This window comes from Seriola lalandi, unplaced genomic scaffold (assembly GCF_002814215.2).
Source record: "Seriola lalandi dorsalis isolate HSWRI2012SDOR001 ecotype SW California unplaced genomic scaffold, Sedor1 jcf7180002054373, whole genome shotgun sequence".
Classification (NCBI taxonomy): Eukaryota; Metazoa; Chordata; class Actinopteri; order Carangiformes; family Carangidae; genus Seriola; species Seriola lalandi.
The window spans coordinates 80,855-94,191 of record NW_019524926.1 but is presented as its reverse complement, the minus strand read 5'-3'; the positions used below and the strand labels follow the sequence as shown (position 1 = coordinate 94,191).

Here is a 13,337-nt window from a genome sequence, read left to right as displayed (position 1 = left end):
GTCTTCAGAGTCTGACAAACCGGCCCTTATCCAAACACACCGGAAACTGGACACCCCGCGCGATCAAACAAACAACACCACGACTCGGCGCGTGCACATTCTTGTCGCGCGCATCAGGCTGCAGCCTCCTCCATCCTCTGTCTCCTCCACATTCAGCCACACGCAAGTCCTCATTCAACCTACACGCGCACACACGGGCGCGTGCGCACGCCCTCCACACACCCTCTGTCTTGTGTGCGCCGTGCACGCGCAGCGTGCCCGCCGCCGTTAATCAGACTTACCGCAGAAATGTAGCAGATTGTCTCAGGACCGGAGCCGATTTGTTGCTGCAGAGGTGATCTCGCAAAAAGCCGCGTCACATCTCGCGAGAGGAAGGGTCAAAGGGGCTGGTCACGTGATCCAACTGTGTTACCTACCGACATATAATCAATAATCAATAACGGATTTATTAAGACGCGTCAGAGCGTCACGGAGCTGAAACACGGTGACTTTTATTTATTAAAATGATGTTTAATCAGATAAAAATCTAAATAATGATAATTATCATTATTTACTTTTGTTATAAAAAGACAAAACATTATAAACACTTGATGATGTCATGATCAGGTTCTAACACGTGATGATGTCATCAGAGTTCAACAGTGGAGCCAGTTTAATCATCATGTTGTGATGTCACTGTGTTTACATGTGTAATAATCAATCAATCGATCAAGTTTGTTATTGTCTTTGTATTGTAGTTTTATTGTTTGGTTCGTATTGATGTCTCTCTCTCTCTCTCTCTCAATTCAAATTCAAATAAGCTTTAATGGCATGACCGATCAGAAACATATATTGCCAAAGCAGTGCAGAAAATTGTAAACATTGATAGAGGATTGATGAATGATTATACAATAATATTAAATACAATATAATAAAAGGCCTTTTTTACAGATGTAATCACACAGAAACATGTACTACAGAACTTGTTTCTCTCAGATTATGAAGCGATTGACTTTTCTCCCCATAGATAGGACAGTTTTTCTGAAGATGGGGGAGGTGGATAAACTCAGGATATATATGATATATTTTTTCAAAGAAAACTTCTCTCAAATCCTTATATTTGTCACAATATAATAGGAAGTGAGATTCTGTCTCAGCTTCTCTTTCATGACAAAGTGAACACAGCCTGGCCTCCCTGGGGAGCTTGTTCTGCCTAATTTACTTTCCAATATTTGATCTAATTTTCGTTATGTTTTGAGATGATTTGGTTGGACCAGATTGTTTTTGGTGTGTGTGGGCGGAGCTTCAGCAGCAGCTGGAAGAGGGGACTCTGATATCTCTCTGGCTCTCTTAGTATGTCTAATGAGACAAGTTGATGACGTAATGAAACCACCTTGTGTAGTTTGTTGTTAGGTCAGGGAAACCTTTTTCCAGTAGTGATAATAACTTTAAAGATGTTTGGTTCACCTGGAAGTCACAGACAAAACAATAATAATAATGTCTGTTTACGTCATCAAATCATCTCTTCAAACAGGAATGACGATGTTTTTACATCTGAACACACAAACTGAAATAATGAAACAGAGTGAGAGGTCAGTGCTTCATCACATCTCTGATTTGAGTCTTTTGGTTCCTGAAAATCAGCTCAGCGTGAGACCTCACTTGTTCCTCGTCTCTGATGGATCCGGTTGGCACGCGGCCTCGATTCACCCCAAGTTAGACTTAAAATAACATACTTCCTGTTAAGATTTTCAAAATAATGGTCACATTTGTATATAGTTGGTGAGATATAGCATTTTAAATATTTCCTTTCCAATTGTGGTTTCATGTTGTAATGTATGTAAATACTTGATGGTTTCAGACTTGTTTCATTAAACAAACAACCATTAATAAAATAGCAAATAACAAAGCTTTTATTTTTGAGGAAACTGTCCAAAACGTAATTATGAGGTCAGAAACAACTAAAGAAAAACAATTTTTGGAGAAATCAACTCATGAAACAATTCTCCTTCTTAATGAATCTTCAGTTTACTGTATTTTGGGCTTTTGTTTTAGTGGAGTGAATTTATATGTGGATGTTTATATGTACTTAAACAATTCTGTGTGTATTATCTACATATTACTGTTTTGATAATGACAAGTTATCTGTTAAATCGCAGGGTAATATAAAAAATAATAAAACACAAACAGACAACATGATTTAGCTTTTAACAGTGAGTAAAATTAAATCAGTCCGTTCTCTCTACGGCTGTTCTGTTTCTCTGTCTTTATCTTTTAATTCTTCGGAAAATAAACTATACTTCTATAAATCTTTTCAAATAGGCTGTTCCAGATCAACATTACTTTGAAGGCCAGTATTTGACCGGAAGTCCCATTTTCTTCTTCTTCGGATTTCCTTACTGTGTATGGTTTGACGGAGCGGCAGTCTGTGCGGAAGTTCTTTCATCCTGCAGGAGGAGAAGAAGAAGAGACTTCTCCTTCGTCTCCTCTCCCCGCCTGAACACAACAAACCTCCGGACAGGAGCCTCCGGGGCCCCGGGAACATTCACACACTCGCCGCCGACTGCAGCAGCTCCTCTGCCAGCCTCCAGTACCCACGGTGAGTCGACGAATTTCTGTCCGGCCCTTGGAACCGTCTGGCCGAGGAAACTAAAAAACATCCCCGCGGCCTGCTGCTGTCGGTGCTAGCTGAATGCGGGCGGCAGTGCGGGGGTGGCGGGGCTGTTTGCGGGAGAGCGATCGTTGAGTGCCGTCGACATACTGCATTAAAATATACTACATCCGGCCTGGCCTTTCAAAATAAAAGATACTGTAATGAATGAACGGGTTCAAGCGTTTTGAGAGGCTTCAGTTAAATGAAGTTTTCTTATTAACGGTCTGATTCTTATCTAAATAAACTGTAATTTACTTTGTGTCTGTGTGAACACGCTGTACAACCCCATTCCAATTATTTCAGTACTCGTCATGTTTTTCCTGTTTTTATTTTGGAGGTGTACTCGCTTTAACTTCCGGTGTGGTCGAGGCTAACAGCAGCTAGTTTAGCGCAGCTAACCGCCGCGGAGCTGTGATCTCCATTTTAGCTCGTCGGTGCGGCCTCTCCCGAACCAGTCTCCTCTCCTCAGTGGTCATACTCATCGCTTCTCTCCGGCCTCTGTCGGGCCTCTAACGGCGGGTTTCTCGGTGATTGACAGCCGATGAATGCGTGAGTGTGCGTGTGTGTGTCCCCCCACCCGCATGTCCGCGGTAGCCCTGCTGCGGGGGCGGACGGTGAGCTGACGGTAAACCGACTCACCGTGACTGGAACAACTTGTTTCACACAGAATCACAGTGACTGTCAACGTGAACCTGAGGAACTTTCTGCAGAAACGTTCAAGTGAAAAGTTTAAAGTTGTGTTACAGTTGCTTCATGGAGCTGGAGCCATCAGTCTGTCGCACCAGCATCACAGTCCATCAACTGGGTCATGTAGTTTTACAGGAAAAGCTTCTCAGTGATGAAAACTGATTTTGATCCATATCTCTAACTTTTTCTGAGAATCATGGATCTGTATTGAAATGAGGAGATGGAAACGACTGACAGCTGCCATGAGAGGTCATAGGTCACAGGTAGAAACTGCTCTGTATAAGAGGTCACGAACATGAAGTGTGGTGGCAGCGGTCGGCCATATTCTGTCGTTTTAATGACCGTAGGATTCATAGAGAAAACAATGGTCAGATCAGTTGATAATAGCGACATCACAAGAACTGGCACTTCGACACCGAGTCAGAACCAAAATTCTGACGGGTCTTGTTTTTCTACAGAACCGCAGGTGGTGGGTCATCAGGGACCAGGTCTAGATGACATGAAGTCAGTTTGTAAACAGTGTCAGAGGAGGAAACGGCTCGGGCTATGTCCACACTTTTCAAACTAAAACAATCAACGTCCACACGAACACACCTGAAAACACACACACACACACCTGAGCAGTCACATTCACTGAGCATGTGCGAGCCGCTGTAAGCAGGAAGTAGATTGTCTCCTTTGCAGTAAATCCTCTGAAGGAGGAACAGCAGAGACAGTTTTAGCATTAAAACAGAGAATGTAAGTGAACAACAGCTGCTGCAAAGACAACAAGGTCAGTAACACTGTCATTCATTATCATGTTGTATTCACCACTGGTAGTCCAGGCTGATGACAGTTTTTAAAATAAAACATAACCCCAGAGTTTTCAAACTAAAACAGCTGCAGCAGCGTTCGGTGCTCAGAAACTCAGGAGTCGTGCGGGCGGAGGAGGAAATATAGGAAAAGAGATGAGTTTCAAAATGAAAATGTAGTCATGTGGACGGAGCCGCAGACTGATCTGAGCAGCTCGGAGACAGACATCAGCTCTGTGCACAGTTCAGGCTGAGTGAGTTTCAGTTGTTCTGCAAGAATATCATTATTTAAACAGTTAAATAAATTAAAACTATACTTTTTAAAATAAAATACTTCAGAGGAAGATGTAGAGACCAGAACTAGAACGATCAGTAAATAGCAATGCTAAAAGAGCGATGATCATCCTGATAATCAATATGAATTTAGCTGAGAACAGATGGTGTATGAACAGGTATCTGCTGGGCTGAGAGGAAATGACACGTTGCCAACTAATTTTCTTACAATGGATTAATCAACACATGGTTTCAGTTGTAATGAAAGGGCTCAGGTGTGTCAGGTCCAAACACATGCAGGTCAGGTGAACTGGAAACAAAATGACTGGTCAGAGTCCTGGGCTCCAGCAACACGATGTATGAATGATGGGACTGATGTTGTTTTTCATATAGATCGTAGGTGGCGGCTACATGGGATATCAGTTCACACCTTATCAAATCTGTGCAGCTGAGTGGTTTCGGTGTTCTGCAGGATGTCTCACTCTGTCATTCATCTCTTCCTCCATCACCCCATCTGTAGCTCATCATGTAGTTTCACAATGCGTTGGCAGTCGTGTTTTGTGATGAGATTAAAAACTAATCTGTTTCAGCCTGAGATTTGTGCTATGAATTTTGTGCAATGATTGAACGAGTCTCTTGTCAAATCAAACTTTTATGTTGGTGTAAAATTTTGATATAAAATCATTTACATAAAAACAGCAAACTTCAGAAATGTGGACAGAATGATGAAAGATATTTAAAGGGACCCAGAAGAGAGAAAAACTGTTTGTTGTGGCCCGTGTGTAAAGAGTTGGACTGAGTGTTGAGAAATCCCCTGACCTCTGAGGTAATCTGTGATGATAACGTTTGCTGAGTCAGATCTCGTCATTATTCAGGTCTGATCTTGATGAGTCATAACGGGACTGAGAGCTGGTTCTGCCTCGCTGAGCACAACCAGACAAACGTTGTGAAATACTCTGCAGCATAAGTCGACCACAGAGAGACCTCACAGCAGAAAGAATGCAGCCGTTTAATGTGTCTCTTCATGGTTTCCTCTTGTTGTCTGCAGGGCGATGGCGAGGCCGAGCCACAGCGATCACGTCCTCCAGCAGCTCAACAACCAGCGGGAGTGGGGCTTCCTGTGCGACTGCCTCATCGCTATCGGTGACATTTACTTCAGGGCGCACAAGGCCGTGCTGGCGGCCTGCAGCTCCTACTTCAGGATGATGTTCATCCGGGACCAGCAGGGGGCGGGCCGTCTGGACCTCAGCAACATGCAGATCAGCGCAGAGTGTTTTGACCTCATCCTGCAGCTCATGTACCTCGGACGCATTGTCGTGGGGAGCTACGAGTTTGACGAGCTCAAGGCCTCCATGGCGTACCTGCAGATGTACTATATCCCCGACTCACTGGAGGATCTCAGGGACATCAGGAGCTCCAACCTCACCCCGTCCTCCTCGGCCTCGTCCTCATCCTCATCCAGTTCCTCCACTGGCCCCGCCGGCGGGAAAATGATGTTTGGAGTACGCATGTACGAGCAGCAGAGGCCCGCTGCGCCGGAAGTGGAGCGTTTACCGAAACCTGTTAACAGCAGCGTCGCACGTCCAGCTGCTCCAGCAACGGTCACCAGGCCGGCGGTGGCTGAGGAGGTGGTGAACACCCCTCTGATGGTGGCGCCACCAGCTGTGGACGGAGCGGCGGAGCAGCCGTGTGACTTGAGAAAGAGGTCCAGCGGCAGAAGTTCAACTCTCAAAGACCGCCCTCGGTTCGGCCGAACCTACACCTGCGATGACTGCGGCTTCGTCTTCAGCTGCGAGAAGCTTTTAATCGAGCACATCCTGACCTGCACTAACCGGAAGGCCTATCATCCTCCAAGAGGTAACGCCGAAGGCGACAACGACTCGAGTAAAGCTGAGAGCTCTGCATCTGAGAGCACAGAGGAGCACAGGGTCCTCTGTAAAGGCGAGGACGACTGGCCTGAGTCCAAGGCCGACTCTGACCTCACCATCAGGTCGGTGGCAGCCGGGACAGATGGCGAGCCCGGGTCGACTAGAAGCATCTCCATCAAGACAGAACCAGAAGAAAGCATGTTCCCTGAGATCGAGGTGGTCCGGGTCGGCGAGCACACCGCCAGAGACTGTAGCACACGGTTCAGTGACGTCACACGGAAAGACTTGCTGAAGGAGAAAAAGTCATCGGACCGTGAACCAGAGCCCGGTGTCTCAGGTTTGGAGAACAGCAGCGAGCCTTTTGAAAGCCACATGTCCAGCAGCGATGATTCAGGGATTCCTGCGAAGCTTCGTAAAGTCAAAGACGAGAAGCAGGACACCGACTGTGCCCCTTGTGAACTGTGTGGTGCTCTGTTAACGGAGGAGGACAAGTCAGCCCACTACCTGTCCAACCACATGGGTCATATATGTGCCTGTGGACGCTGTGGCCAGGTGTTGATCAAAGGCCGGCAGCTCCAGGAACACGCAGAGCGCTGTGGAGAATCCCACGGCGGTGAGTCGGACTCCCACGGGGAGGACGAGGCCTCCCTGCTGGAGGAGCCGCAGGGGATGGAGGAGGGCCTGCTGGAGGCCGCCGACCTGGCCTGCCCTCATTGCGGTCTGCTCTTCCAGAACGAGAGCCTGGCGCTGGAGCATGCCTTGTCCTGCCACGACCAGGAGCTGTTCCGCCCGGTGCTGCTAGAGGAGGGCACCGAACCAGATCATCGCCGCAAACACTTCTGCAGCATCTGCGGCAAAGGCTTCTACCAGCGCTGCCACCTGCGGGAACACTACACCGTCCACACCAAGGAGAAGCAGTTCACCTGCCAGACCTGCGGGAAGCAGTTCCTGCGTGAACGTCAGCTCAGACTGCACACCGACATGCACAAAGGCATGGCGCGCTACGTGTGCCCGGTCTGCGACCAGGGAACCTTCCTCAAACACGACCACGTTCGACACATGATCTCCCACCTGTCTGCCGGGGAAACCATCTGCCAGGTGTGTTTCCAGATCTTCCCCGGTGGAGAGCAGCTGGAGAAACACATGGACGTCCACCTGTACATCTGTGGCGTCTGTGGAGAGAAGTTCCGCCTCCGTAAAGACATGAGGAGCCACTATAACTCCAAACACACCAAGAGACTATAGGAAGGACCCAAACCGTCTGCATTTATACTAGTTTGTTACTTAAAAAGCCATAAATGTGAGAACAAATGTATGCACTTGAACCCCAAAAAGACAACTTTTTAATCTGCACTTTTTAAGTATATGCATAACCTAAACGGGCGTTCATACTGCGAGCAGCAGGCTGGAGATTGGTCGCTGAGTAACGGCTCTGTGTATCAGTCTACAGCTTCTTGCTTTGATAAGGTGACATTAAGTTAATACAGCTCAGAAAAACACGCATCACATTTTCACAGCTTTGAATTAGGATTTTATGAGACATCTCCTTGTCTTGTTTGTCAGCATCAACGTCTGTAGATGAAACAATCACAAAAGGCGGGAAACGATCAAGTTTAGAAACCTGGCCGGCTGTTGTCACAGGTGGTGTTAGACACCCATCATAGCTAACCAGCTTAATAGCTAACGAGTTGTATATTATTATTTAGAATATTTATAAAGATCTGGATTTTTTTTATACAGGTGATAAATGTGATATTTAGATATCAGGTAATTTGGAATCACACAGGAACAGATCTTTAGTTCCCTCCGTCCAAAATGATTCTTAAAGCTGTAGAAACCCAAAGAAATAAAACAAGCAAAGGGAGAGAGCAGATCCTCACACTGGAGGAGTTTGAACCATTATTGCTCATCTGTGAATCGACAAATCATTTTAGCACTAGAATGTACCAAAGTCATGTTGGTGGGTGGAGACTCCCATCATGCCTCTCCACCCGACTGGTTCGTGATTGTGTTGCTCGCAGTGTGAACTCGCAGTCAGACGGGAAGTTCACTCCAAAACAAACACGGACCTACGCTCCTGATCCTGTGACAGTCTGACCACCGCACGGTGACGGAGGAAGAAGATGGAGGACGTGGTGATAAAAGTCAAAGCTGGCACAATCCCTGATGGATTTAACCAAAGTTGTGACATTAAACACGGGGGTTACCGTAGTTACCAAGGGTTGCCCAGAAGCTTAAACAATAAACAATGGCCATAAAACAGAAGCAATAATAAGAGAGAAGAAGAACGGTTAACAAACAGGCATGAAAGGAGCTAACGCTAACGTTAGCATTACAAGAAAAAAGACATGACAGTATAGACACAGCTCACACCTGTGTTGGTATCTGTCATGTGATCACATGATGAATTCATAATCTGCTGTCTTCAGATCTGATCAACATTGTTTTGTTTACAAACAGGCAGCCAAGGGAGGAAACAAAAATGTAAAATCAAACGTCCCCAACTCACAAGTGTGTGTACTTTGACTTCATCAAGGTAATGTGATGTAAGTGCCCTCCCATTCCTCTTTATACCAGTCTGAGCCCTGCAGCCTCTCGATCACTGACCAGGTGAGTCAGTCAGGTCTGTGAGGGTTCAGGACTTAGGCCTGGGGGGGGGGGTTGTGTGTGTGAAGACGCTCAGTGGAGTTTGTTTTGGAGTGAACTGTCCGTGGAAGACTTTCTCAGTGTTTCAGAGGGGCCGCGAGCTCCGGGTCGACCTTCTCTTTGATGTCCCAGAATACTAAAGGAGGTTTCATGTCGTCAGCAGAGTGTGACCTCAGCTTCCTGATGCTTTGTTCTGTGAGTCCTTCCCTTTACGTTTACTCACCGTCCAACATGCTCTGTGATCGGTGCCTTTACTGTAACAGTGGTGCACACTAGCAGCAGTGCGCGTCTCAGTCTTTTTCCTTACTGTCCTCTTCACGCCGATGCTTGATGGGGGATGGACAGGCAGATAAAGAACCCCCCCCCCCTTTCAAGGTGAATCTGTAAACGGCAGATTATGAAAAGTTCAACAACAAAACACTAGAGTTGGTGTGTTGGCACTGAGCTGCCAGACTGAGTTGTTGACGTCATGCTCGGACTTGTTCTGATGCCTTATCGAGTTGTGAAGTGGTTTTCACTGCAGTTGTCTTCTGGTGTCACAACATCACACCACAGATGATCAGAACAACTTCAAACCAGGTCCAGCTGTTCACAAAAACCAAAACCATTTAACACAGAACACCATAGACCAGTTATAAAGAATCCTAAACCAGCAACCAACGCAAACTGGTTCAGAATCCACCTGAACCAGTTCCTTAAACAGTCTAAACCATGTGTAACCCAACACAAACCAATTCAAAACCAGTCCCAACTAGTTTCAAAATGACCTCAACACACCCAAGCATTTCAGATTCAGCTGAAACTGGTTCCGAACTAAACCAGTTGTAGTGCCCTCATCCGAAATGAAGCAGCCGAAACCAGTTCAGACCCATTTAAAGGCAATTAAGAGGATGTGGCCCAGACCAGTCCAGAACCTGTCTAAAACCAGTTTAGAATGAACCCAAAATTGGTGGAAGGCCGGTTCTGAACCAAGTCAGACCACTTCAGAACCAACCCATACAAGTTCATATGTGGTTTAAACTGGTTCCAAACAGAACTAAAACCAACATTTCAGTAGGTTCAGCTCCTTTAAACCATCAACACAAATATCTTAGAACTGACGAGCCAGAACCAACTTCACCAGACTGCCAACAGTCTCAACCCGCTTCAAACTAACCCAGATATTACAGAACCAGGCCAGACCAGTTTGGACCCCGTGTCCTGGATTCCTGCAGCTGCATTAAAACAGGTCTGAAGGTTTAATGGTTAATTTAAGGTAATAACAGTCTAAGACTCTTGAGATGTCCCTGTGCAGTAACTCGTCCTGCCTGGACCCGTGTTTGGACAATCAGCTGTGAGGATTTGAGTCCATGTGGAGTCAGTCTGTCTGTAGACCAGTTTAGCCTCTGAACTACTAAAGATCTGGATCTGATGCATGTTCAGTGCTACCTGGAACAAACTTAAACCAGTTCAGAATCAAACTAAACCACTTTAATAAAACCCAGGCTACTTCCAAAGGTCGCTTCAAAACCAGCTCAAATAGATCCAGTCTAGCCCAGACCAGTTCAGAATCAGTACTGACTGGAACCAGTTTAGAAAGAAGACTAAATGTACTGGACAGTTTCTGCTGCGTCGACCTGGATCACCTCAGTTCGACTGTAGATGAGTATCGGTTCATTAAAATGTCTCCTGCAGCAGGACGTAGACCTGCAGTCGATCCAGGAAGTCCTCACAGAGACGGAGGGTTCAGCCGGTGGACTGTCAGTCCATCGGCTGTCCGTCTGTGTCCAGGTGGTGTGATGCTCTGATGTCTGGATAAAAAGCCTTTCTGAAGCTCTTAATAAACCAAGTGAATTTCTGTTTGTGAACCAATGGCTCCGCCTTTTCTCTTCTGACTCTTTACAGTTTATTTTCTTGTTTATCTTGTGTTAAATGTTGAAAATGAAGGCATTGTGATATTTTGGGCCCCGTAGAGAAACTGTCTAATGATGAGTGGCATTTGTAGAGCTTATTTTAGTGTCTCAGTTTTTTCAGCTGTCTCTGACTCATTTTTCCGAAATCATAAACTGAGGAAAAAGTCGTTTATGGGTTAAAGTTTAAAATCAGCAGCTGCTGTCATCAGGTTCAAGTTGTTTGTGTGACAGCTGTAGTTCACTGACTTCACATTTATTTACACACTGGCTGAAACCGTAAAACCTTCCAGCAGCAGAAACAGATACTTTTATTTATTTTTTTTGGGGGGGGGCTTTTTGTGCCTTTATTGACAGTGCAGTAGAGAGAGACAGGAAATAGGGAGGCAGAGAGGGGGAATGACAATCAGCTAAGAGCTTGTCCGATGCGGGACTCGAACCGGGGCCGACTGCAGCAAGGACTGTAGCCTCTACACATGGGCCGGATGCTCATCCAACTGAACTACTCGACGCCTCCAGAGACTTTTATTTTGAAAGTCAGAGTGGCAGGTGTTTGAAACATGTTGGTTTGATAGTTTTATTTCTGATAAGTCAGCTAGTCGTTTACCTAGCTTAGCATTGCTTTAGCCCAAAAACATGCAGCTCCAACTTTCGCATGAGGAGTTTTTAATTAGACATGAAGGACTCGGTTCTGACCTGGTTCTGGTCTGATGTCATCAGGTCTACAATAAATATGAGAACAGTTTAAATAGACTAGAACTGATCCAACATGTTCAGCTCTTTCATCGGGAGCACAAGGCATCGTGGGTAACAGCACAAACATGAACTACCTTATTTTTTAATGTGTGGAAACCTGTCGTCATGTTGCAGTTCACTGTTTGTCCACAGGGAGGCGCTGTGAGTCAGACTGCTCACACTGCTGCTGCTCCTATAAACCAGGATGAAGTCCCACCCACCTCCACCATCCCGACCAGACGATTGGACGCTGCAGCCGTCACTCTGACTGACAGGTGTGTTCAGTCACTTTATTTCAAACAGACGGTGAAGAGTTATTTACAGCTGTTGTCTCTAGACACAGAAACATGTAACAAACACACGTCACAACGTCACACCGGTGATGAACAAACAAACAATGGTCATCAACAACAAACTCAACGCTCAGTAAACTGTTCTATCATGTAAGTGTTTGTATTGTTGTTGTTCAGCCTGTGACCAGCAGATGGCACAATAACACATGATAATATTATAGCGTGCATGTGCGTCAGAGCTGCACCTGTATGTAAGTGATTGTGTGAAACTGTGACTTTCACTGACACAGACAGGTGTTAGTTAAAACGCGTTTCTCCTCTCGATGGTTCAGGTGATGGTCGAGTTTTTGATGACGGAGAATTACGGCTCTTAAACAAATAACAGAGCTGGAAGAAGCTGGAATGTCCCAGAGGAAACATGAGGTTAGAAACAGTAGAAGACACAGAATGTGGAAAAGGGAACTTACAAAATCAATAATGATGAAAAGAAGCTGGAAAAAAAGAAGCAAACAAAATTAATCAGACAACGAATCATCATGTGGAGGAGATTATTTAAATATTACACATGAAACTATGACATAAACATATTTTTTTATTCTTGTACATATATATATGTGCAAGGGTGTGTATATGTATGGGCTGCACATTAAGCCCTAGTATAGGTATGCATGTCTGTGTTTGTATATGGGCACCTGATAGTCCAGATACAGTGCATCTGGAAAGTATTCACACCCCTTCACTTTCCCCAAATTTTGTTGTGTTACAGCCTTATTCCAAAATGGATTAAATTCCTTTTTTTTCTCATCAATCTACACACAATACTCCATAATGACAAAGCGAAAAGGGTTTTTTTAGAAATTCTTGCAAATTTATTAAAAATAAAAAACTGAAATATCACATGTACATAAGTATTCACAACCTTTGCTATGACACTCAAAAGTGAGCTTAGGTGCATCCTGTTTCCACTGATCATCCTTGAGATGTTTCTACAACTTGATTGGAGTCTACCTAAAGACTAAAGAAAATTTAGTTGATTGGACATGATTTGGAAAGGCACACACCTGTCTATATAAGGTCCCACTGTTGACAGTGCATGTCAGAGCAGAAACCAAGCCATGAAGTCAAAGGAATTGTCTATAGATCTCAGAGACAGGATTGTATTGAGGCACAGATCTGGGGAAGGGTACAAAAACATTTCTGCAGCATTGAAGGTCCCGAAGAGCACAGTGGTCTCCATCATTCGTAAATGAAAGAAGTTTGGAACCACCTGGACTCTTCCTAGAGCTGGCCGTCCAGCCAAACTGAGCAATCGGGGGAGAAAGGCCTTGGTCAGGGAGGTGATCAAGAACCCGATGGTCACTCTGACAGAACTCCAGCGTTCCTCTGTGGAGATGGGAGAAACTTCCAGAAGGACAACTGTCTCTGCAGCACTCCACCAATCAATCCTTTATGGTAGGGAGTGGCCAGACGGAAGCCTCTACTCAGTAAAAGGCACATGACAGCCCGCTTGGAGTTTGCCAGAA

The 13,337-nt window shown here is 45.4% G+C and overlaps 2 protein-coding genes across 2 annotated transcripts in view; one reads left to right on the top strand and one right to left on the bottom strand.

Moving 5' to 3' along the window:
• The window catches only part of zbtb25 (zinc finger and BTB domain containing 25), a 7,187-nt gene extending 4,736 nt beyond the window's left edge, over positions 1 to 2,451 (bottom strand). The window contains exons 1-2 of the mRNA XM_023408802.2: positions 2,380 to 2,451; positions 282 to 412 (exon numbers count right to left, since the gene is read on the bottom strand). The gene's annotated coding sequence lies outside the window, so the exon portion shown is untranslated. The remainder of the gene's footprint in view (positions 1 to 281; positions 413 to 2,379) is intronic.
• zbtb1 (zinc finger and BTB domain containing 1) lies at positions 2,421 to 10,744 on the top strand. Its single transcript, XM_023408800.2, has 2 exons — positions 2,421 to 2,578; positions 5,432 to 10,744. Exon 2 carries the CDS (start codon positions 5,436 to 5,438, stop codon positions 7,494 to 7,496), a length of 2,061 nt encoding a protein of 686 aa, XP_023264568.1. The 5' UTR covers positions 2,421 to 2,578; positions 5,432 to 5,435; the 3' UTR covers positions 7,497 to 10,744.
• The last annotated feature ends 2,593 nt before the right edge of the window (positions 10,745 to 13,337 follow it).

What these genes read in the sequence shown, in the direction of transcription:
- zbtb1 (XM_023408800.2), top strand. Translation starts at nt 5,436, where the DNA reads ATGGCGAGGCCGAGCCACAGCGATCACGTCCTCCAGCAGCTCAACAAC.